Raw genomic sequence first — 26,524 nt, 5'->3', positions numbered from 1 at the left:
ATCGGTCCAAGTCAGCATGGATTTATGAAAGGGAAATCATGCTTGACCATCTTCTAGAATTTTTTGAGGATGTAACTAGTAGAGTGGACAAGGGAGAACCAGTGGATGTGGTGTATTTGGACTTTCAAAATGCTTTTGACAAGGTCCCACACAAGAGATTAGTGTGCAAAATTAAAGCACATGGTATTGGGGGTAATGTATTGACGTGGATAGAGAATACATTGGCAGACAGGAAGCAAAGAGTAGAAATAAACGGGTCCTTTTCAGAATGGCAGGCAGTGACTAGTGGGGTACCGCAGGGCTCAGTGCTGGGACCCCAGCTATTTACAATATACATTAATGATTTAGACGAAGGAATTGAATGTAATATCTCCAAGTTTGCAGATAACACTAAGCTGGGTGGCAGTGTGAGCTGTGAGGAGGATGCTAAGAGGCTGCAGGGTGACTGCAGGTTAGGTGAGTGGGCAGATGCAGTATAATGTAGATAAATGTGAGGTTATCCACTTTGGTGGCAAAAACAGGAAGGCAGAATATTATCTGAATGGTGACAGAGTAGGAAAAGGGGAGGTGCAACGAGATCTGGGTGTCATGGTACATCAGTCATTGAAAGTTGGCATGCAGGTACAGCAGGCAGTAAAGAAGGCAAATGGCATGTTGGCCTTCATTGCGAGAGGATTTGAGTATAGGAGCAGGGAGGTCTGACTACAGTTGTTCAGAGTCTTGGTGAGGCCACATCTTGAATATTGTGTACAGTTTTGGTCTCCTAATCTGAGGAAGGACATTCTTGCTATTGAGGGAGAGCAGCGAAGGTTCACCAGACTGATTCCCGGGATGGCAGAACTGACATATGCAGAACGATTGGATCAACTAGGCTTATAATCACTGGAATTTTGAAGAATGAGAGGGTATCTCATAGAAACGTATAAAATTCTGATGGGATTGGACAGGTTAGATGCAGGAAGAGTGTTCCCGATGTTGGGCATGTCCAGAACCAGGGGTCACAGTCTAAGGGTAAGGGGTAAGCCATTTAGGACCGAGATGAGGAGAAACTTCTTCACTCAGAGAATTGTGAAACTGTGGAATTCTCTACCACAGAAAGTTGTTGAGGCCAGTTCGTTACGAGATATATTCAAAAAGGGAGTTAGATGTGGCCCTTACGGCTAAAGGGATCAAGTGGTATGGAGAGAAAGCAGGAATGGGGTACTGAAGTTGCATGATCAGCCATGATCATATTGAATGGTGGTGCAGGCTCGAAGGGCCGAATGGCCTACTCCTGCACCTATTTTCTATGAGGGGCCTGGATAGAGTGGATAGGAAGGGCCTATTTCCCTTAGCAGAAGGGTCAACAACCAGGGGGCATAGATTTAAAGTAATTGGGGGGAGGTTTAGACGGGATTTGAGGGGACATTTCTTCACTCAGAGGGTGGTGGTGGTCTGGAACTCATTGTCTGAAAGGGTGGTAGAGGCAGAAACCCTCACCACATTTAAAAAGTACTTGGATGTGCACTTGAATTGCCGTAACCTACATAGCTACGGACCGAGAGCTGGAAAGTGGGATTAAGCTGGGTAGCTCTTGGTCAGCCGGCACGGACACGATGGGACAAAATGGCCTCCTTCCATGCTGTAAATTTCTATAATTCTATTCTATATCTCCTCAGTCTGGACTATCCCTCCCCCTCCCCCTAATTTGGTGTCATCCGCAAATTTAGAAATTGAGTTTTTAATTCCAAAGTCTAAATCGTTAATATAAATTGTGAACACCAGATTCATGTCGGACCGAAGGAATTATTTTATTGTGAAATGATTTCAGCCGAGAGTCCCTGAATTACTGGGGACGATCAGGGACTGCGGCTCTTGAAGGGCCTCTGCAGCCCTGAGGGGTCATCAGTTAACTTTTGTCTTACCTTAACTACATCAGGGTCACTGTACAAAGCGGATTTATTTGGCAATTATACAGAATACGAAATTAGAGCCGAGTTATAGGGGCGATTATCAGCAGGAACATACCCCATCCGCCAGAACGGACATTGTTCAGTCCTGAACGTGATTAACAGCAGAATCCATCCCTTGCCCACCGTCACTTGTGAACTCGCTGGTGTCTCTGCAGGGTGGATGACTGAATGAATCCCCTCCCGCACACAGAGCAGGTGAACGGCCTCTCCCCAGTGTGCACTCGCTGGTGTCTCTGCAGGGTGGATGACTGAATGAATCCCCTCCCGCACACAGAGCAAGTGAACGGCCTCTCCCCAGTGTGAACTCGCTGGTGTGTCAGCAGGGTGGACGACTGAGCGAATCCCCTCCCACACACGGGGCAGGTGAACGGCCTCTCTCCGGTGTGACTGCGCTGGTGTGTCAGCAGGTTGGATGACCGAGTGAATCCCTTCCCACACTCAGTGCAGGTGAACGGCCTCTCCCCGGTGTGAACTCGCTGGTGTGCCAGCAGGTTGGATGAATCAATGAAACCCTCCCCACACAAGGAGCAGGTGAACGGCCTCTCCCCGGTGTGAACTCGCTGGTGTTTCAGCAGGTTGGATGACCGAGTGAATTCCTTCCCACACTCGGAGCAGCTGAGCGGCCTCGCCCCGGTGTGACTGCGCTGGTGGCTGAGTAGGTGGTTCAGGAGCGTGAAGCTCTTCACGCAGAGAGAGCAGCAGAATGGTCTGCGCCCAGCGTGACAGCGCTGGTGGAGCCTCCGCTCCTCGGCGCTTTTGAAGCCCTTCCTGCAGGCAGAACATTTAAAGGGCCTCTCGCCAGCGTGAACGCACTGGTGTTTCAGCAGGTTGGACGATAAAGCAAATCCCTTCCCGCACACCGTGCAGGTGAACGGCTTCTCCCCGGTGTGAACCAGCTGATGTCTCAGCAGATCGTATGACTGAGCGAAGCCCTTCCCACACACGGAGCAGGTGAACGGCCTCTCCCCGGTGTGAACCCGCTGGTGTTTCAGCAGGCTGGATGAATAAGTGAATCGCTTCCCACACTGGGAGCAGGTGAACGGCCTCTCCCCGGTGTGAACTCGCTGGTGAATCAGCAGGTTGGATGACTGCGTGAATCCCTTCCCGCACTCGGAGCAGATCAACGGCCTCTCCCCGGTGTGAACCTGCTGGTGTCTCAGCAGGTGGGAGGACTGCGTGAAGCCCTTCCCACACTCTGAGCAGGTGAACGGCCTCTCCCCAGTGTGACTGCGACGATGAATCTCGAGCTCAGATGCGTAACTGAATCCCTTCCCACAGTCTCCACATTTCCGTGGTCCTTCCCTGATGCGTGCGCACTTGTTCCTCGCCAGCGAGCTCGACCGACCGTTAGTGCTGTTCATTCGTTCCATGTACAAAGTCCGATGATATTCAGGTCCCGAGGAATCGAGCGATTCCGTCAGATCCCGACGTGATGTTTGGTTTGAGCTTCCCGTCTGCAAATCCTGTCCTTCTGATACCCTGTAAAAGAAAGACTTGCATTTAGACAGCGCCTTTCACGTCCTCAGTTCGTCCCAAAGTGCTTTGCAGCCAATGAAGTACTTTTGAAGTGCAGTCAAACTTATGAGATTCTGAGGGACCATGACATGGTGGATGCAGAGAGGATGTTTCTCCTCGTGGGGGAGTCTAGAACTAGGGTGCATAGGTTCAGAATAAGGGGTGACCCATTTAAAACGGAGATGAGGAATAATTTCTTCTCTCAGTGGGTCGTAACTCTGCGGAATTCTCTGCCCCAGAGAGCTGTGGAGGCTGGGTCATTGAATATATTTAAGGTGGAGATCGACAGATTTTTGAGCGATAAGGGAGTAAAGGGTTATGGGGAGGGGGCAGGGAAGTGGAGCTGAGTCCATGATCAGATGAGCCATGATCTTATTGAATGGCGGAGCAGGCTCGAGGGGCCAAATGGCCGACTCCTGCTCCTATTTCTTTATGTTCTTAATGTAACATGCGCAGCTAATTTGCGCACAGCAAGCTCCCACAAACAGCAATGTGATAATGACCAGATCATCTGGGGTTTTTTTAAGTGATATTGGTTGAGGTCACTGAGAAATCCCCTGCTCTTCTTCGAAATAGTGCTGTGGGATCTTTTATGTCCACCTGAGAGGGCAGACATAACGTCTCATCCCAACGACTACCTCCGATAGTGCAGCACACCTCCCCACCCCCATCCCATCAGTACTGTCACCGGGAATGTTGGCCTTGATCACGCGCTCGGGTTTCTGCAGTGGGACTTGAACCCAGACCCTTCTGCCTCAGAATCAAGAGTGCTACCACTGAGTCACAACTGAAATCCTTGTAAAAGGAGTTTAGAAAAGTCATCATTGCAAATACAGAACAGAAACTCAAAACAGACAGTTCTAGTTTCTATGGTATATTCTTTCCTCTCTGCCCCACGCCCTCTGATTCCCCACCGCCTGAAATCCACATCCAGTGAATTCCCCCCTCCCCCCCCCCTGCCCCCGACACCCCCACACTTGTCCTGAAGGTCTTGACTGATGCTGGTTTACAGACCGACAGTCACTGGTTGCCCTCTAATCAGACTTGAGTCTGGACGGTGAGCATCAGCTGCTTATTTAACCATAGGGGCATTTCTCAGTAGCCATACACAGATACTTTACAGCTGGCGGGTCACTGGGTAACCATCAAGAGCGGGAACGTCAGTTGATTGGTAGGAAGTATAGGGAGGTGCGAGTCGAGGTGGGGTAGGTCGGGCGAAGTATTGCAGAGCGATGAAATCGGGGCCCAGGAGAGGCGTGAGTTCGGGGCCCAGAAGAGCCGAGGGCCCTTGGGGCAGCACGGGCCCAGCCCACACTGCGCTATGTGTGCGCACTAGGTCCGTGCAGCAGAGCTGGTCCCCAGTCGTCCTGGTTAACCCTTGCCACTGGACCGAGACCTAGCTCTGTCAAGCCCGTGTGGTGGCTGGTGTGCAACGGTCACCCCACATTAAAAAAATCTATGCACAGGCCTCTTCCACCCCTTCAACATGTAGTTCGGGACCTGGAATATTAGGTCCTTCATTGAAACACTTGTGAACTCATCCCTTTTTGACATGGAAGCAAGTCATCCTCGATATTACAGCCATTACAGAGACGTGGTCGCAAGGTGACTGGGAATTAAATATTCAGGGGTACTTGACAATCCGGAAGGACAGGCAGAAAGGAAAAGGAGGTGGGGCAGCTCTATTGATAAAGGATGGAATCACTGCAATAATGAGAAACAATATTGGCTCAAATGATCAGGATGTTGAAACAGTTTGGGTGGAGATAAGGAATAATAAGGGGAAAAAGTCACTGGTGGACGTAGTCTATCGGTCCCCTAACAGTAGCAACTCTGTTGGTTGGAGTATAAACCAGGAAATCATCATCATAGGCAGTCCCTCGAAGCAAGGATGACTTGCTTCCATGCCAAAAAGGGATGAGTTCACAGGTGTTTCAATGAAGGACCTAATATTCCAGATCCCTAACTACATCTTGGAGGGTGGAAGATGCCAGTGCTTGGATTGTTTTTAACGTGGGGTGGCCATTGCACACCAGCCACCACACAGGCTTGACAGAGCTAGGTCTTGGTCCAGTGGCAAGGATTACCCAAGACCAGCTCTGCTGCACGGACTGAACGCGCACACATATCGCAGTGTGGGCTGGGCCCGTGCTGCCCCAGAGCCCTTGGCCCCTTCTGGGCCCCAGACTCACGCCTCTCCTGGGCCCCGGTCACTTCCTTCTACAAACTCTTGCCGCTCCTTCACCCCTCCTGCTGCGCCTGGCCGCACTGCAATCAGCGACCTGGCTTCGTAGCCGTCGCCCTCCTGCAGTGGTATGCCGCCGGAAGCTGCAGGCTGGGGCCATCAGAGGGAGCAGCGTGTGGCAACCAGGAAATAGTGGGGACTTGTGAAAAGGGAACAGCAATAATCATGGGTGATTTTAACCTCCAAATTGATTGGTCAAATCAAATTGGTCAGGGTAGCCTTGAGGAAGAGTTCATAGAGTGCATAAGGGACGGGTTCCTTCAGCAGTATGTAACGGAACCAACCAGGGGGCAGGCTATCTTGGATCTTGTTATGTATTTAACCTCTTGTAACCTGTATTACACTACCACCAGAGGGCCCACCTGTTGGAGTCCCAAGGGATCCCAGCATCCTTTGGGAGCACGGTATATTACCTGCACTCTGGAGTCTTATTAAAGGAGCTAAGGTCACACTTGCTCATTGTACACAGTACTCAGTTTCATCCCTTATTATGAGCATAGCAGATCTGGTCCTGTGTAATGAGACAGGATTAATAAACAATCTCCGAGTAAAGGATCCCCTTGGAATGAGTGACCATAGCATGGTTGAATTTCAAATTCAGATGGAGGGTGAGAAAGTTGGATCTCTAACCAGCGTACTAAGCTTAAATAAAGGAGACTGTGAAGGTATGAAGGCAGAATTGCCTAAAGTGGACTGGGAAAATAGATTAAAGTGTAGGACGGTTGATGGAACAGTGACAGACATTTAAGGAGATATTTCACAACTCTCAAGAAAAATATATTCCATTGAGGACAAAAGGGTGTAAAAGAAACGATAGCCATCCATGGCTAACTAAAGAAATAAAGGACAATATCCAATTAAAAACAAGGGCATACAAAGTGGCCAAAACTAGTGGGAGGATAGAAGATTGGGAATCTTTTAAAAGCCAGCAAAGAAGGACTAAAAAAATGATTAAGAAAGAGAAGATAGACTATGAAAGTAAACTAGCATGAAATATAAAAACAGATAGCAAGAGTTTCTATAGGTATATAAAAAGAAAAAGAGTGGCTAAAGTAAACATTGGTCCCTTAGAGGATGAGATCAGGGAATTAGTAATGGGGAACATGGAGATGGCAGAAACTTTGAACAAATATTTTATATCAGTCTTTACGGTAGGGGACACAAACAATATCCCGACAGTGGACAGTCAAGGGGCTATGGGGGGGGAGGAACTTAACACAATCACAATCACTAAGAAGGTGGTACTCAGTAAGATAATGGGACTAAAGGCAGATAAATCCCCTGGATGGCTTGCATCCAAGGGTCTTAAGAGAAGCAGCAGCAGGGATAATGGATACATCGGTTGTAATTTACCAAAATTCCATGGATTCTGGGAAGGTCCCAGCAGATTGGAAAACTGCAAATGTAACGCCCCTATTTAAAAAGGAGGCAGACAAAAAGCAGGAAACTATAGACCAGTTAGCCTAACATCTGTGGTTGGGAAAATGTTGGAGTTCATTATTAAAGAAGCAGTAGCAGGACATTTGGAAAAGCATAATTCAGTCAGGCAGAGTCAGCATGGATTTATAAAGGGGAAGGCATGTTTGACAAATTTGATGGAATTCTTTGAGGATGTAACGAACAGGATAGATAAAGGAGAACCAGTGGATGTGGTGTATTTGGACTTCCAGAAGGCATTTGACAAGGTGCCACATAAAAGGTTACTGCACAAGATAAAAGTTCACCGGGGTATAGGGCAATATATTAGCATGGATAGAGGATTGGCTAACTAACAGAAAACAGAGAGTCGGGATAAATGGTGCATTCTCGGGTTGCAATCAATAACTAGTGGGGTGCCGCAGGGATCTGTGCTGGGACCCCAATTATTTGCAATCTATATTAACAACTTGGAAGAAAGGACTGAGTGTAACATAGTCAAGTTTGCTCTTCATACAAAGATGGGAGGAAAAGCAATGTGTGAGGAGGACACAAAAAATCTGCAAAAGGACATAGACAGGCTAAGTGAGTGGGCAAAAATTTAGCAGATGGAGTATAATGTTGGAAAGTGTGAGGTCATGCACTTTGGCAGAAAAAATCAAAGAGCAAGTTATTATTTAAATGGAGAAAGATTGCAAAGTGCTGCAGTACAGCGGGACCTGGGGATACTTGTGCACGAAACATAAAAGGTTAGTATGCAGATACAGCAAGTGATCAGGAAGGCCAATGGAATCTTGGTCTTTATTGCAAAGGGGATGGAGTATAAAAGCAGGGAAGTCTTGCTGCAGTTATACAGCGTATTGGTGAGGCCACACCTGGAATACTGCGTACAGTTTCGGTTTCCATATTTATAATATACTTGCTTCGGAGGCAGTTCAGAGAAGGTTCACTCGGTTGATTCTGGAGATGAAGGGGTTGATCTATGAGGAAAGGTTGAGTAGGTTGGGCCCCTAGTTGGAATTCAGAAGAATGAGAGGTGATCTTATTGAAACGTATAAGATTATGAGGGAGCTTGACAAGGTGGATGCAGAGAGGATGTTTCCACTGATGGGAGACTAGAACTAGGGGGCATAATCTTAGAATAAGGGGCCACCCATTTAAAACTGAGATGAGGAGGAATTTCTTCTCTGAGGGTTGTGGATCTGTGGAATTCTCTGCCTCAGGAAGCTGTGGAAGCTGGGACATTGAATAAATTTAAGTCAGAGTTAGACAGTTTCTTAACCGATAAGGAATTAAGGGGCTATGGAGAGCGGGCGGGGAAGTGGACCTGAGTCCATGATCGGATCGGCCATTATCGTATTAAATGGCGCAGCAGGCTCGAGGAGCCGAATGGCCGACTCCTGTTCCTATTTCTTATGTTCTTATATGAGGGACTGCCTCAGAAGAACAGGAACAAAGGGATCTCGGAGTACAAATACACAAATCGCTAAATGTTGCGACACAGGTTAGCAAGGCATAAAAAGCAAACCAAGCACTAGGGTTTATTTCTAGAGGTATAGAATTGAAAAGTAGGTAAGTTATGCTAAACCTGTATCGAACCTTGGTTAGACCACACTTAAGACTACTGAGTACAGTTCTGGTTGCCGTATTATAAAAAGGATATAGAGGCACTGGAGAGGGTGCAGAGATTTACAAGGATGATACCAGAAATTTGAGGGTATACATATCAGGAAAGGATGAACAGGCTGGGTCTCTTTTCTCTTGAAAAAGTAGGCTGAGAGGTGACCTAATAGAGCTTTTTAAAATTGTGGAAGGTTTTGATAGAGTGGATACAGAGAGAATGTTTCCACTTGTGGGGAAGAGCATAACTAGAGGCCATTAATATAAGATAGTCACCAAGAAATCCAATAGGGAATTCAGAAGAAACATCTTTACCCAGAGAGTGGTGAGAATGTGGAACTCGCTGCCACAGGGAGTGGTTGAAGTGAATAGTATCGATGCATTTAAGGGGAGGCTAGACAAGTATATGAGGGAGAAGGGAATAGAGGGTTATGCGGATATAGTTAGATGAGGAAAGACAGGAGGAGGCTCGAGTGGAGCATAAACGGCGGCATGGACTGGTTGGGCCGAATGGCCTGTTTCTCTGCCGTATATCCCATGTAATCCTATGATTGTACCTCTGATGTATTCTAGACACACTGAGGAAAATTTTAGCATCTCGACAATTGCAGGACCCTGCGGAAAGAGGAGTGGGACTAATTGGACAGCTCTTTCAAAGAGCCGGCACAGGCAGGATGGACAGAATGGTTGTGAGATTGGGGTAATTCAGCACAGAGCAGTCAGCTTGGGATCTGCTGGTTTATTGTGCAGACTATTTAAAGGAAAAGAAAAAAGACTTGGATTTATATAGAGCCTTTCAGTGACCAACGGACGTCTCAAAGCGCTTTGCAGCCAATTTAAATACTTTTGGAGTGTAGTCACAGTTGTAATGTGGGAAACGCGACAGCCAACTTGCGCACAGCAAGCTCCCACAAACAGCAATGTGACAATCTGTTTTTGTTATGTTGATTGAGGGATAAATATTGGCTCCAGGACACCGGGGATAACTCCCCCTGCTCTTCTTTGAAATAGTGCCATGGGATCTTTATGTCCACCTGAGAGAGCAGACGGGGCCTCGGTTCAACGTCTCATCCGAAAGACGGCACCTCCGACAGTGCGGCGCTCCCTCAGCACTGCACTGGGAGTATCAGCCTAGATTTATGTGCTCAAGTCCCTGGAGTGGGACTTGAACCCACAACCTTCTGACTCAAGAGGCGAGGGTGCCACAGCTGACAAAGGGGGGAAGTTTAGGTAAACTTTAAAACAAATATTACTATGCCTTTAAGCAAAACCTTCATTCATCAGTGCAACAATTCAGAAATGTTTAAAAATTCAAATGAATGAAATGGATCACTTTTTAAAAGAGACAATTTGCAAAGGTCGATCTCACACAAACAGGTTTACAACCACTTAACAAGGTATCGGAGACTAACTACAGGCAGCTGGCAGGCCAAGCTCGAGGTCAGTGTCCCTTTTAACTACAAGCATGCAGAGAATGACTATTCCAACGCACTCCTGGCCGGCCTCCCACGTTCTACCACATGTAAACTTGAGGCCATCCAAAACTCGGCTGCCCCGTGTCCTAATCCGCTCGCCTATCACCTCTGTGCTTGCTGACCTACATTGGCTCCCGGTTAAGCAACGCCTCGATTTCAAAACTCTCATCCTTGTTTTCAAATCCTTCCATGGCCCTCGCCCCTCCCTATCTCTGTAATCTCCTCCGGCCCTCAACCCTCCCCAGAGATATCTGCGCTCAAATCCTGCCCTCTTGAGTATCCCTGATTGTAATCGCTCAACCATCGGTGACTGTGCCTTCAGCTGCCTGGGGCCCCAAGCTCTGGAATTCCCTGCCTGAACCTCTCCGCCCCTCTTTGCTCCTTTTTAAGACGCTCCTTAAAACCTACCTCTTTGAACGGGCTTTTGGTCATCTGTCCTAATTTCTTCTTGTGTGGTTTCGGTATCAACTTTTTGTCTTATGATACGTCTGCAAAGTGCCTTGGGATGTTTTACTACGCTAAAAGTGCTGTATAAATACAAGTTGTTGGTGCATCACTGTCCCTTTAAAAGTCTGACCCTTCCCCCAACCTCCTCCCAGCTTGGTTTCAGCCCTTGAATCTAATCAACTCTCAGAAAAAAAAATAATCTCAGAGGTTTGCACCTTAACAAAAGCTCCAATCTTCTCTTTAGTTTCTTTAAATATATATATATATAAAACACTGTGTGTGTATGTGTGTATCTAAAGAAATATCTTTTTTGTAAATTTCCTCCAGCGAGGCAGCTGATCGTTGAGACAAAGGACAAGTCTGGCTGGCCTCCTTTCCCAGCGAGTCGCTCGCCCGCCTCCGCCTGCTGTGATTGGTTGGAGGACCAGCGGCCCCTGAGTCCTCCAGGGCTTCCGATTGGTCCGCCCTCAATGTCAATCAAGGCTCGTTCCAACAAGCCTCGCTCAATGAAGACAAAAGAGGAAATGACAGGCTCTCACTGCCTGGGCCTCTTGAACCAGTCCACTTGCAGATTAAAATGTTTTAGCCACAGAACAGACCTTGAAACGCACTGATCCGATTTTAAAATAATTCATTCTCTGCAGGGAGTGGATGGATTTTGTAGCATTTCACGAGACGGCTTGCATTTATATATTTTTTGTTGTTCCTTCCTGGGATGTGGGCATCGCCGGCAAGGCTCAGCATTTATTGCCCATCCCTAATTGCCCTCGGGAAGGTGGTGGTGAGCCGCCTTCTTGAACCGCTGCAGTCCGTGTGGTGAAGGTTCTCTCACAGTGCTGTTAGAATCATTGAAGTTTACTGCACGGAAGGAGGCCATTCGGCCCATCGTGTCCGCACCAGCCAACAAAGCTATCCAGTCTAACCCCACTTTCCAGCTCTAGATCCGTAGCCCTGTAGGTTACGGCACTTCAAGTGCATATCCAAGTACTTTTTAAATGCTCTGAGGGTTTCTGCCTCTACCACCCTTTCAGGCAGCGAGTTCCAGACCCCCACCACCCTCTGGGCGAAGACAATTCCCTCAAATCCCCTCTAAACCTTGTACCGATTACTTTAAATCTATGCCCCCTGGTTGTTGACCCCTCTGCTAAGGGAATTAGGTCCTTCCAACCACTCTATCCAGGCCCCTCATAATTTTATACGCCTCAATGAGGTCTCCCCTCAGCCTCCTCTGTTCCAAGGAAAACAACCCCAGCCTATCCAATCTTTCCTCACAGCTAAGATTCTCCACTCCCAGCAACATCTTTGTAAATCTCCTCTATACCCTCTCCAATACAATTACATCTTTCCTGTAATGTGACCAGAACTGCACGCAGTACTCCAGCTGTGGCCTAACTAGTGTTTTATACAGTTCAAGCATAACCTCCCTGCTCTTGTATTCTATGCCTCAGCTAATAAAGGCAAGTATTCCATATGCCTTCTTAACCACCTTATCCACCTGGCCTGCTACCTTCAGGGATCTGTGGACCTGTACTCCAAGGTCCCTTTGGTCCTCTACACTTCTCAGTGTCCTACCATTTAATGTGTATTTCCTTGCCTTGTTAGCTCTCCCCAAATGCATTACCTCACACTTCTCTGGATTAAATTCCATTTGCCACTGTTCTGCCCACCTGACCAGTTCATTGATATCTTCCTGCAGTCCGCAGCTTTCTTCATCATTATCAAACACACAGACTATTTTTGTTTCATCTGCAAACTACTTAATTAAATCCCCTATATTCTAGATCATTGATGTTAGGGAGGGAGTTCCAGGATTTTGACCCAGCAATGGTGAAGCAAGGACCAATATATTTGCAAGTCAGGATGGTGTGTGACTTGTAACTGTGTCCTAACTCGCACCAAGTCCCGCTCACCCATCACCCTTGTGCTTGCCGACCGGTTAAGCAACGCCCCGATTTCAAAATTCTCATCCTTGTTTACAAATCCCTCCATGGCCCTCACCCCTCCCTATCTCTGTAATCTCCTCCAGCCCCCGAGACTTTTGCGCTCCTCTAATTCTGCCCTCCTGAGCATCCCTGATTTATCATCGCTCAACCATTGGTGGCTGTGCCTTCAGCTGCCTGGGCCCTAAGCTCTGGAACTCCCTTCCTAAACCTCTCCGCCTCTCTACCTCTCTTTCCTCCTTTAAGATGCTCCAAGCTTTTTGTTATCTGCCGTAATTTCTTCTTGTGTGGCTCGGTGTCAAATTTATTTGTTTTGTTATAACGCTGCTGTGAAGCACCTTGGGATGTTTTACTATGTTAAAGGCGCTATATAAATACAAGTTGTTGTTGTCAGAGGGGAACGTGGAGGTGGTGGTGTTCCCATTCGTCTGCTGCCCTGGTCCTTCTAGGGGGTAGAGGTCGCGGGTTTGGGAGGTGCTGCCGAAGAAGCCTTGGTGAGTTGCTGCAATGAATCTTGTAGATGGTACACACTGCAGCCAGGGGGCGCCGGTGGTGGAGGGGGTGAATGTTGAAGGTGGTGGGTAGCGTGCCGATCAAACGGGCTGCTTTGTCCTGGATGGTGTCGAGCTTCTCGAGTGTTGTTGGAGCTGCACTCATCCAGGCAAGTGGAGAGTGTTCCATCACACTCCTGACTTGTGCCTTGTAGATGGTGGAAAGGCTTTGGGGAGTCAGGAGGTGAGACACTCACCGCAGAATACCCAGCCTCTGACCCGCTCTTGTAGTCACAATATTTATGTGGCTAGTCCAGTTAAGTTTCTAGTCAATGGTGACCCCCAGGATGTTGATGATGGGGGATTCAGCAATGGTAATGCTGTTGAATATCAAGGGGAGGTGGTTAGACTGTCGCTTGTTGGCTGTAAAGCATCCCAATGCGCTTTACAGCTGTAAGGGATAAATTATTGTTGCAGACAGAAAGGTGGTCAGAACAATGCTGAAGATAGTGAACTAATCAGTATTAGGGGAGTCTGAGAAACTGCCTATGTATGTAACACTTGCTTAGGGTTGAGGTTAGGGTATAGCACAATTATAACGCATTAAAACTGTATCCTTAACCTTAGTAACACTTAAACAGCCAAAGTCAGCAGTTACAATTTTGATTTGAAGTCTCTGAAGAAGAGATAAGGAAGCCAGTATTTTGGAACAGTTACTTTAGGCGATGTGCAGACTGGGGCAGAGGGCAAAATAATGGAACAACACAATGATGGGAGATGGATAATTACATATACCACTCAGAGCCAGTCTGATAAGAGTCGACAAATCAATGTAACTCCGCTGATAGCAATAGACCTATCGATGATTTAGAAACATAGAAACATAGAAAATAGGTGCAGGAGTAGGCCATTCGGCCCTTCTAGCCTGCACCGCCATTCAATGAGTTCATGGCTGAACATGCAGCTTCAGTACCCCATTCCTGCTTTCTCACCATACCCCTTGATTCCCCTAGTAGTAAGGACTTCATCTAACTCCTTTTTGAATATATTTAGTGAATTGGCCTCAACAACTTTTTGTAGGAGGGTAGCTCCTCACCAACACCTGTATAAATTATACTCAAAACCTCATGTATTTCGGAGGTTCCACGACTGAACCTTCCTGTGCATTGTTCGAAATAAAGCCGGTAAATCTGGGATTTCGTTTGCTCACCTCCGTGGTTATTATACAGTGGGAACTGGGCAAGGTGTCGATTATTTATATCAGTTAATCCACCCCGAGGAAGGGAAGCCTCCTTTTTACCCCTACATTTGGTGCTGCGAGCAGGGTGCAGACCCTCCGACCTGGATGATGCAACAGCTGAATGGCAGTGAGTATGATTTTGTACCACCTGCAGCTGTAGCATTGACGGGGAAGGAGGTAATCTGTATAAAGAATTAGAAGGGGGTAATTTGTAGAACAAAGTTATAGCGAACCACGGAAGGACGAAAACCAAGGTAGGGGATAGGTGTATTGCCTGAAGAAGAAGGAATACAACCTTAAAAGGGGGGAGGGGGATGTTTAGGAAAACTGGCCAGTGGAATAAAATGAAGACCAAGGTAGTCTCTGGAATATGGACCCAAAGTGTCCCGGTTATAAGTGCTAACCGGGAAAAGACGAAAAAGATAATGACGCAACCTTGAAGTTGCTGAAAAAACATAGGATAAGCTGTATTTGGTGTGAATGTCTGTCTTTAAGTGAAAATGCTGGAAAAAAAACATTGAATTCATAAAGGACAGCTTGTTTTTATCAAAAGATAAAGATGCAACCTTGAAAGCTACAGCGACTAAAAATGAAAACAAATTGAACGAATTTGGGGGGAAAAAGTGTTTGCAATTGTCTCATGATTTTAAATTAACAAATTCACAGAGACACAAGCCCTCTGTGTAAAATACAAAATCTAATTTGAAGAAAGGAGATTTAAATTGGCTGTGAAAAAGATATTGGTTTGATTGGAGGGTAATTAACCAATGAAAGCCAAGTTTTCATAATGGCCACAGTGAAATCTCGGCTTTGTTTCACAGTGTGAATATTGGAAAAGATCTAATCTATGCGAACTGGACGGTGCTTAGCGAGAAAAAGTCCCGAACAGTCTAAACAAGCAGGAGGGTTTTGAAAATAACAAGGGGGAAAAAAATCTAAGCTATGCGAACTCAGTAAAGGAAGGGGAAAAAGACTGGGAATTAGAAAATTCTTCAAAAAGGTGGAACTGGCACAGAAGTTTAGATTTCATGCCGAGAGAAATAAAACACAAGATTTGCTCAGTGAACGGGAGCTTAAAAAAAACAAAATGCTGGAATGTATATAGTTTGTGTGAAAATGTAACAAGTGTGGCAGTCTCCCTGGTTGTTTTGACTATGATTTACAGAGCTAAGAAAAATAAGCCACAGTTGCCAGTACTTATTTTAAATTGGATTTCAGTAAACAAAATAGCTATTAAAAATGTGTGGTCTCGTTTTAAATCAATTAAAAATAATCTTGGGCAAGTATTTTAATTGGAAGTTTAGAAAAATTGGAGTTTAATCTAAAATGTCTTTCCCGATGAGAAGGTTTTATTTAAAGCTAATTATGACAGCTTTGCTAATGATTTCTGCTGTTTAAACGGATTCCTAATTTCTAAGCAAGTTTTGAAGGCACAAAGATTTGGAAAAAAATTCTGATATCGGGAAAGGTTTAAAAAATTATGCGAAGTCACGCAATGGCGTCAGGCCTTCTTATAAACCTGTAAAGGAGTTAACCCTTTCCATTGACAGCTTTTTTTTACTGGAGATTATTAATTTTGTTGTGTCCCTAAATGCTCTAACAATGACTCCACGAGGCAGTGTGCTGTACTTGAACTATAGTGACCTTAGTCCTTTATTAGTTAGTGGTCAGTCTTTTATACTAGGCCAGGCACACCTGCACAGGTAACCTATGAGTCTCCCACTGCTGTGCCCTCTGGTGGCACACCTTGATATAGTACGAACAGTGGCCATGTAAGATACATGACATCACTCCCTCCTGAACCCTCACTGCAAATCGCCTCTGCATTAACTATGCTCTGGGCTTAGCTCTATATGGGTTCTGTCTGATAGACCTCTAGCGGGCCAACTCAATCTTGGGTGGGTTGTTGGTGCAGTAGCATGCTGGTGGTTGCTGTTTGTGTGTGTGTGTGTGCATGTGTTCCTGATCACTCCAACCCGACCTTCCCATGTTGGTGTGGCGAAGGCTCCTGGCATTCATGTACCTACAAGTTCAGGTGAGTGGGTTTTGCATTTTTTTTTTTGTGATTCCTTGGTGCAACAAGAGCGTTAGATGCCTTGTTGACACGGTGACCGGTGTCAAAGGACAGCTAGTTCCAGAGCTGCTAGGTGATGTCCCCTGCAGTCTGGTGATGGCTCAGTGCCCGGTGCTGGCAGTGGGAAGCCGGTTTGCTTGTACAGCCAGCTCTCGGGGCTGTTGCCGTGGTACCTAGCGTCAGGCAGGTTCACAGATGTCTGTGACCCCACCCTGTCCTTTCTTTACACCCTGGGTCCCAGCTGCTCCCCGAGGAGCTGTCGTCTAGCAGTGCACAGGGAACTGCTGACTCGCTGCCCTGAGCGTCGCTTGGTTTGGAATCCTGGCTGGTGCTTGTTTCCTCTGGGGAAACATTAGCGGGTGACCCTACATCCAGGGGTATGGCCTTGAGGCAGTCTGCTCCTTCAGGCTCGTGGCCATTGGTGCCATCGGTTGCCTGAGAGATGGAGCCGACCCAGGGCATGGTATCACGACCGGTTTCTTTGCCCTGCTGAGGTCGCTTGCCTCGCAGCTCGTGTGTGTTGGCTGCTTGGGGCTACACTTTGTGGTGCCTGACTCTGGTCCCCAGGACGCAGGCTACAGCATTGGGTAGCTTGCTGGACCTGTGTGCACCCGATGGGTGTCTGCCCGCTGCATTGGCTGCGTGCGATGGGAATCCTGCATCGCACAGCTTTTTCTTACTTATGGTGGACACTCTCGGGATCCGTTCACGATCGCGCGACTTTTCCTCGCTGGTTGCATATGCACAGTTCAGATAATCAATCACACATTGTACATAATCGCGCGACTTTTCCTTGCTGGTTGCATGTATACGATTCTGATCATCAGTTACACATTTTACATGGTCAGTTACACCTTTACTCTCTAACTTACAATTCTTGTTACATTGCTTAATTGTGTGGAACAGTCCCTTTAATTGTAGTGGTTTGCAGTCTTCCTTTAAGAGAGCCTTGCTTGCTTTACCCCAATCCGCTTCTCCGTTTTGTGCCACGTGTTGCTCCATCCGCACTGCACCTCGTGGTCTGGTCGCGGCCACCTTTGTCTGCAGCGTACCGCCTCGTGGTTCGAGCGCCATCTTTTCTTCGTCCACGACGTCGACTGCGGTGATCCTCTTCGCCCCGGGTTCTGCCTCCGCAGAAGTTTCTGCTGGATCCATTTTTCTCCCTCCTGAGTCCTGGCCATTGGAGCCCGGAAGCTGCGTTCAGGTCATCTCAGCTGGATCAGCTGGACCGCAGTTGTGCTGGGCGGTCTGTGCCTCGGGTGCCGTGCTGGTCTGCTCTCTGGTGCCGGGTCCACGCTCAGGCGAGGGCTTGCTTTGCCTCTGAGCGCCGAGGGCTTCGATCGCTGGAGGGGTGAAGTCTTCCCACTTCCACTGGATCTTCTCCATCCACCTTCTGCCGAGCAGCGTTGGTCCATCACCTGCAACAATCCACAGAGGTAACTTGTGCACCGCGCCATCATGGAGTACCTTTTCATTCGCACTACCAACGACTGGGATGATTTCATTGGTGTAGGTGCGCAGCTTTGCCTGAACCGGGGCCAACTCGGGTTTTTCAGCTTGATTGTCCCCTAGCCTTTCAAAGGCTTCTTGATACATTACTGACTGGCTCGCCCCCGTGTCCACATCCATGAAGACTGGAACGCCATCTATCTCGACTTCCATCTTCAGCGGGGAGCACTCGTTGATGCAGGTAAACATGCTGTGTACCTCCCCGTGGGGCTGAGCTGCCTCTCTGTCTAATGATTCGTAATCCGCGCTGGATTCCTGGCCATCTACAGACTCTTCATCGACACAGTGAGTCCTATTTCTCTTACACATTCACTGGAGGTGGCCCTTTGTGCCGCAATCATAGTCTTTAAAACGGCACTGGTGAGCACTGTGATCCTCTCTGCAACGCCAGCATGGTGCTACTCGATTAACCCCCCTTGGCGGACTCTGAGTTAAGGGACTCGGGGGGCCTGTTCTCTCTTCCCTGAGAGGATTCGCGCTCTACAGTCCAGCTCCTGAACTGTGCCACTCTGTGCACAGCACCTGCCGGGTTTGAGTACTGAGGGTGAGACATTTGCCTCGAGCCGCAGGCCGAGTTCATGAATGCCTGGCTCACAGAGATGGCCTTCTGCAGCGTGACTGTGGTATCCGCCGACTGTAGCTTGTGAAGAAAGCCCTCATGGCCAATTCCAATGACAAAAATGTCCCGCAGCGCTTCGTTGAGGTGGTTGCCGAACTCGCACAGTGCCGCCAGCCTCCTGAGGTCTGCGGCCTACTTCGTGATTTCCTGGCCTTCGGGCTGTCGGTCGCTATAGAACCGGTGTCTGGCTGTGAGGATGCTCTCCTTGGGCTTGAGTTGCTCATGGATCAGGGTTATGAGCTCCTTGTACGACTTGGTCGTTGTCTTCGCTGGTGCCAGCAAGTCCCTGACGAGGCCATAGACGTTGGGCTCTCAACCGGTCAGTAGGATAGCGCGGCGTTTATCAGCCAGCACGGCCGGGTCGTCTCCTGCCAGGTCGTTTGCTGTAAAAAAAAGTGTTCTAGCCTCTCCACAAAGGTGTCCCAATCATCACCATCAGCGAACTGCTGCAACGTACCAAGGGTAGCCATTTTCGCGTGAAAGTTTGTATTCTCGTCGCCAGTTGTTGTGTCCCTAGATGCTCTAATAATGACTTCACGAGGCAATGTGTTGTACTTGAACTGTAGTGACCTTAGTCCTTTATTAGTTAACTCCAGGTGGCCTGCCTTTTATACTAGGCCAGGCACACCTGTACAGGTAACCTACGAGTCTTCCACCGCTGTGCCCTCTGGTGGCACACCTTGTGATAGTACCAACAGTAAGATACATGACAAATTTGGGTTTCTTAATAAAATAAATGAAAAAGTAAGGATGGCAGCCAGCAGCCTCACCTGTCAGACAGAGGAAATGGTAGGATAGTCAGAATAAAAATAAAATAGAACAAGCCTATGTAATAATACTCGCCTGCTACAGAAGTTGAGGGAAGTAGTCAGGTTTGAGGAGGCCAGACATGGATCTATATGTAGATGGGTCTCGGCACTATATCAACAGGACGCCACGAACTGGATGGACAGGGGTAAATAGCAGCGGACAGGTCAAAGGGGAAAGACGGTGAGAAGGGGGTCTATCAGCTCAAGTGGCTGAATTGGTGGCTCTCACTAAGGCTCTGAGGCTAGCTAGGGGAAAAATAGTCAACATCTATACAAACAGTCGGTATGCTTTTGGAGTAGTGCATGATTATATGATAGCCTGGAGCAGACGGGGATACATGACCTCAGGAGGAGGGCCAATTAAACATGAGGAGATTGTTAAACACCGAGTGGGAGCCTCCCTCCTACCCCAGGCGTGTGCGATAATAAAGGTTAAAGCGCACATAAACATCACCGATCTACATCAACAGGGAGATGCATGGGCAGACGAAGCAGCCAAGCGGGTGGCGGAGACATGTGTACTGGCCGGGGAATCCCAAGTCGGAGCCTGAGGAAGTAAACATGTTTAATGTACAGGAAAAGGAGGGGTGGAAGCAGAGAGGGGCCTAACAAGGGACTGACGGGATATGGAGGAAAGATGGGAATGTGATGGCCCCGGAATGCAACCAGGGGAGCCTATTAAATTGATACCACGGGTATGTCCATACAGGTAGAACCAACATGATAAGCTCGATGTCCAGATGCGGGTGGTGGAAGGGAATGGGTAGAGATATAGAGAACCACTGTAGGAGGTGCGTGACATGCGCAAAATACAACCCAGGGGGAAAAGTAAAGGTCAGAATGGGATATAGATTTTACTGGACCGTTACCCAGCAACAAGGGGAAGACATACTGCCTAGTTATAATAGACCAGTTTACAAAGTGGGTAGAAGCTTTCGCCACGAGAAATTGTTCAGCAGAAACTGTGGCCAGGATCCTAGCAGAAGAAATAATGCCATACAGCTGAACTCAGATCAAGGTACAAACTTCACAGGGAAGATAAACCAGGAATTAGAGAACGACATTAAGGAGCAGAAGGTCCAAATACCCCAAGGGGACCAATCGGGTGATGGTAAGGATGGTAAGGGACATGTGCGTCTGCGTAGTTATAAGCTGTATCGGCAAGTGGAAACACTGGACCCAGTTAAAAAAGCATGGTCACTAACTAACCGGTGACGACCGGGAAATATTGTTTTTTGCAGGACTCTAGTGCTCGTGGGGTAAGGCAGCCTCAGACTGAGGGATGGCAAAGCATGTATTATAGGGACTCGGGCAACGTTAGTTTAATAAAGAATCAAAAACACTGATGGTGACGGACGGTGCAACAGTAGACATAAATAACGGGCATAAAACAACGTAACAAGGAAACGAAACAACATTGGGGATGGGCCAGTAATACGGGACCATAATTAGTGGGAATAAGACCGCGGTGTGTTTTATAATCAGGAGGGACAAATATACTGCACCCGGGGAAGGGGGTGCAGATTTCACTCGACATCTATGAATGGTGGTGGAGGGATATCTCCAGAGATAGACCCACCAACACGGCCCCACCCACTACTTTAGCAACAGTGAGCACTACCAGGGCCCAGCACCACAAACATGTCCAACTCTGAATGTTGGGGCAAAAGGGGATTAATACGGCAGATTAAGGATAAGATACACTTCCGGGTACCCCAGCGGCTAATTACTATATTCCTAAATTTAACAGACTTAACCATCCCCGGGTTAAACAGTATAAAAACCTGACCCTGCGAGCACTTGAAGGCCCTGAATTAAAAACCATGAAGTTTAATGTGGAAAGAGGGTCAAGTAAAAGGGAAAAAGAGGGATACTAGAAATGGTACGCAGTGGGATACGCAGTGGGAGTTGCGACGGTAAACACTATAGACCTAGACACGATAGATGATCAAGTTAACGTCCGAACACAAACCTTGCAGGGATTGCTAGAAAGGGAGGAGGATACTGAAAAGGTACAGGCACAACTGTGTAATGGCGCAGAAAGGGAATTAGAACTATAAATTCGATAACTAGAGCAGAACGGAACTTAAGTAAAACCATACAGACAGAACTAGTATGTACAGGATATGGAGCATGGTTGCTCAATGGAATACAACATAACATAGAGCAGCTTCAGAATGGAAAGGTGCCGGATTGGATAACACTCGATATATTTACCAACTGGACCTTGGACAAAAACATGACTCATGCCTGCGAGGTGTAGAGAAACAGTCATGCTTGGGTCCCAAAGGCCAGATGTGTAACCGGACATTTAAATATAATAGGTTTTGTATTATCTATACCACAGTATGATGTGACAAAGGGCGATCCTCTACACCAAACAAACAATGTAGGAGAAACTCGCGTGCGGTACCATGACAAATCAGAAATGTAACTGAGGAGAACAACAGTACTAAGAGTTTCAGCATAGATAATGGTTATAAAAATAACCAAGTTGCTTTATGTCGAGATCCACTACGAATGATGAAAGATGACTGTGGATATAACCAAGTGGACGGGTGCACCTTGAGTATCACCTCCCTAACACAAGACTACTAAATTATCGCTGATCCACCAGGATATGGAGATTGATGTGTGAGCACCACGGCAACTGAAATGAAGAAAGGAACACCTCATGCACCATTATGGATATTGACCTCTGCTTTACTCCACTTGACAAGACAGATATAAACGGGTTTATTATAACCCCTGAGCTAAAGAAGGAAAGATCGATGGGACAATGATGGACATTACCTGAGGAGGTTATACGAAGGCCATCGGGCCACAAGGAAAACCGATACTCGAACTGAAAGAGAAACAAACTCGACTGAAGTGGACACCATTCGACAACATGGAGGATACCCCAGGCAGGGCAGAAATTCGGCAGAATAGAGAAGACCCCAAGTGGAGGAAAGATAGAAGAAACAGAGGATACCCAGGCAGGGCATAAATCGAACACTGAGAAAATGTTGGCTCGAAAGGACTTATACACGAACTATACTGGTGTCACATATACTGGTTGTAGTGCAAAGAGTCATCTTCGTCATCCTACTATTGTTAGCCTGTAAGAAGTGTGACTTACGTAAGAGGCAGGCCCTAGTCCGTACTATAGTTAAAACATTGAATAAAGGGAAATCAGACAGTCCAGCAGAAAGGAAGTACTTAGTATAATCTTGATGGGAAAGCCAACAGGTAGATCCAGCAGCTCGGGAAGTAGCACTTCCGCCAATGGGAACAGTATTTCTCTATCTACTCTGTCTGGACCCCTCATGGTTTTGAACACCTCGATCAAATCTCCTCTCAACCTTCTCTGCTCCGAGGAGAACAAGCCCAGCTTCTCCAGTCTCTCCACGTCACTGGGACCATTCTCGTAAATCTTTTCTGCACCCTCTCTAAGGCCTTCACATCCTTCCTAAAGTGCGGTCGGACCAGTGTTTTATACCGGTTCGTCGTAACTTCCACGCTTTTATACTCTACTGGGCTGAAACTCAGGCCCGCCAAAAAGCTGGCGCGCCTACTTTTTTTTTCAGATGTTTTTACCGTCGGGTCCGACGAGGTGGACTCTTGATCCATTTTCACTTCTATGGCAATTTTTTGGGAGTCGACCAGAAGTCGGTCATAATGGGGGCGGACGTACGGCAGTAAGTGCTGGTGAGGAGCGGAAGTGGGGGCGGGAAGGAGTCGGTCAGCTTAGTGGTACTGATGCCAGTGCACGTGTACGTCACCACGTCTCTCCCCTCATTTAAAGGGGAAATGAGTGATTTTTGGGGGTTCGGCCACTGGCCACTAGGGAGGGTTTCATAGAAACACAGAAAATAGGTGCAGGAGTAGGCCATTATGCCCTTCGAGCCTGCACCAACATTCAATAAGATCATGGCTGATCATTCCCTCAGTACCCCTTTCCTGCTTTCGCTCCATACCCCTTGATCCCTTTAGCCGTAAGGGCCACATCTAACTCCCTCTTGAATATATCCAATGAACTGGCCTCAACAACTCTGTGCAGCAGGGAACGCCACAGGTTAACAACTCTCTGAGTGAAGACGTTTCTCCTCATCTCAGTCTTAAATGGCTTATTCCTTATCCTAAGACTGTGTCCCCTGGTTCTGGACTTCCCCAACATTGGGAACATTCTTCCCGCATCTAACCTGTCCAGTCCCGTCAGAATCTTGTAAGTTTCGATGAGATCCCCTCTCATCCTTCGAAACTCCAGTGAGTACAGGCCCAGTCGATCCAGTCTCTCCTCATATGTCAGTCCCGCCATCCCGGGAATCAGTCTGGTGAACCTTCGCTGCACTCCCCCAAGCGGAGGTGTCAGGCTGCCCATTGGCGGCCTGGCCCAGCCCGGGGGGGCCATAATTGTCGGGCCGATCGGGCAGTCGGCAGGCAAAAAAAAACACGGCGGCTGCACACAGAAAACCAGGCGCACCGACAGAGAAAGCTGTCGGGGGCACCGCGTGGTGGCTCGTGGGGTTTCTGGAGGTAAATTCCGCGCGGAGTGGGATGGGGGTGCGCGATGGAGATGCGGCGGTGCGTGCTTTGATGAGGCGCTTGGGGCGGTCGGCAGCAGCGGGGCAGAAGAGGGGACCGCCCGAAAAATCCCCGAGGTGGATTTGGATCGTGGCGGCCAATGGACTGCAACGTGGTGGCCACTTGACTCCGCCGCATGGCCGCCACACAACGGCAGTAACGGACCTTATCCGAACCCTGGATTTCGGCCCCTATACCTCTATTCATGAAGCCCAGGCTCCCATAAGCTTTTTTTTACCTGAACCTTTATAAAACACTGGTTCGGCCTCAGCTGCAGTATTGTTTCTAAGGCCTTCACATCCTTCCTAAAGTGCGGTGCCCAAAATTGGACCCAATCATTGACTCATTTATTTTCTCACTCTGCACGCATTTTCTCCCCTGAAGTCACTGACGCATGTTGAGGTCGTGGTCTATTTTCCTACATTGCAACAGTGACTACACTTCAAAAGCACAGTCCATTTATTATTTGGAAGAAAAACGTAGAAAACAAATTATAATTTAAATGGAGAAAAATTGCAAAGTGCTGCAGTACAGAGGGACCTGGGGGTTCCTTGTGCACAAAACACAAAAAGTTAGTATGCAGATACAGCAAGTGATCAGGAAGGCAAATGGAATGTTGGCCTTTATTGCAAGGGGGATGGAGTATAAAAGCAGGGAAGTCCTGCTACAACTGTGCAGAGTATTGGTGAGGCCACACCGGAGTACTGCACACAGTTTTGGTCTCCGTATTTAAGGAAGGATATACTTGCATTGGAGGCAGTTCAGAGAAGGTTCACTCGATTGATTCCGGAGATGAGGGGGTTGACTTATGAGGAAAGGTTGAGCAGGTTGGGCCGATACACATTCGAGTTCAGAAGAATGAGAGGTGATCTTATCGAAACATATAAGATTATGAGGAGGCTTGACAAGGTGGATGCAGAGAGAATGTTTCCACTGATAGGGGAGACTAGAACTAGGGGGGCATAGTCTCAGAATAAGGAGCTGCCCATTTAAAACTGAGATGAAGAGGAATTTCTTCTCAGAGGGTTATAAATCTGTGGAATTCTCTGCCCCAGAGAGCTGTGGAGGCTGGGTCATTGAATATATTTAAGGTGGAGATAGACAGATTTTTGAGCGATAAGGGAGTAAAGGGCTACGGGGAGCGGGCGGGGAAGTGGAGCTGAGTCCGTGATTGGATCAGCCATGATCTTACTAAATGGCAGAGCAGGCTCGAGGGGCCGTAGGACCGACTCCTGCTCCTATTTCTTATGTTCTTATGGTCTTATATAATATTATCCATCTGTACAGTTAAGATTTGTAGTCCTGTGGAGACTCCGATATGAGAATAACCACAGGCAAGAATTTTTTGAGGCGGTAACCAGGAGGATCGATGAGGGTAGTGCGTACGATATAGTGTATATGGATTTTAGCAAAACTTTTGATAGGGTCCCACATGGCAGACTGGTCACGAAAGTATGGGATCCAGGGTAAAGTGGCAAGTTGGATCCAAAATTGGCTCAGAGGCAGAAAGCGAAGGGTAATGGTCGATGGGTGTTTTTTGTAACTGGAAGGCTGTTTCCAGTGGGGTTCCACAGGGCTCAGTACCAGGACCCTTGCTTTTTGTGGTATATATCAATGATTTAGACTTGAATATAGGGAGTATGATTAAGAAGTTTGTAGATGATACTAAAATCGCCCGTGTGGTTGATAATAAAGAAGAAAGCTGTAGACTGCAGGAAGATATCACTCAACTGGTCAGGTGGGCAGAACAGTGGCAAATTGAATTCAATCCGGAGAAGTGTGCAGTAATGCATTTGGGGAGGGCTAACAAGGCAAGGGAATACACATTAAATGGTCGGACATTGAGAAGTGTAGAGGAACAGAGGGATCTTGGAGTGCTTGTCCACAGATCCCTGAAGGTAGCAGGCCAGGTGGATAAGGTAGTTAAGAAGGCATACAGAATACTTGCCTTTATTAGCCGAGGCATAGAATACAAGAGCAGGGAGGTTATGCTTGAACTGTATAAAACACTGGTTAGGCCACAGCTAGAGTACTGCATGCAGTTCTGGTCACCGCATTACAGAAAAGATGTGATTGCACTGGAGAGGAGATTTACGAGGATGTTGCCTGGACTGGAGAATTTTAGATATGAGGCAGATTGGCTAGGCTGGGTTTGTTTTCCTTGGAACAGAGGAGGCTGAAGGGAGACCTGATTGAGGTGTATAAAATTATGAGGGGCCTGGATAGAGTGGATAGGAAGGACCTATTTCCCTTAGCAGAGGGTTCAACCAGGGTGTATAGCTTTAAAGTAATTGGTAGGAGGTTTAGAGGGGATGTGAGGGGAAATTTTGTCACCCAGAGGGTGGTGGGGGTCTGGAACTCACTGCCTGAAAGGGTGGTAGAGGCAGAAACCCTCACCACATTTAAAAAGTATTTGGATGTGCACCTGAAGTGCCGTAACCTACAGAGCTACGGACCTAGAGCTGGAAAGTGGGATTCGGCTGGGTAGCCTCTTGTTTGCCGACATAATGGGCCGAAATGGCCTCCTTCCGTGCTGTAAACCTTTTATGATTCTATGATTCCATGAAATACAACAAACGAATATTAAAACATTCCCGTTGGATTGG

At 47.5% G+C, this 26,524-nt stretch overlaps 1 protein-coding gene across 1 annotated transcript in view; it reads right to left on the bottom strand.

Moving 5' to 3' along the window:
* Positions 1–1,988: 1,988 nt before the first annotated feature.
* LOC139235398 (zinc finger protein 850-like) overlaps positions 1,989–26,524 on the bottom strand; it is a 182,766-nt gene continuing 158,230 nt past the window's right edge. The window contains exon 7 of the mRNA XM_070866532.1: positions 1,989–3,431. Coding sequence (XP_070722633.1) covers positions 2,078–3,431 — 1,354 coding nt within the window. The 3' untranslated portion in view covers positions 1,989–2,077. The remainder of the gene's footprint in view (positions 3,432–26,524) is intronic.

Source organism: Pristiophorus japonicus, chromosome 23, assembly GCF_044704955.1.
Source record: "Pristiophorus japonicus isolate sPriJap1 chromosome 23, sPriJap1.hap1, whole genome shotgun sequence".
Classification (NCBI taxonomy): Eukaryota; Metazoa; Chordata; class Chondrichthyes; family Pristiophoridae; genus Pristiophorus; species Pristiophorus japonicus.
This window is presented reverse-complemented; position numbering and strand designations above follow the sequence as displayed.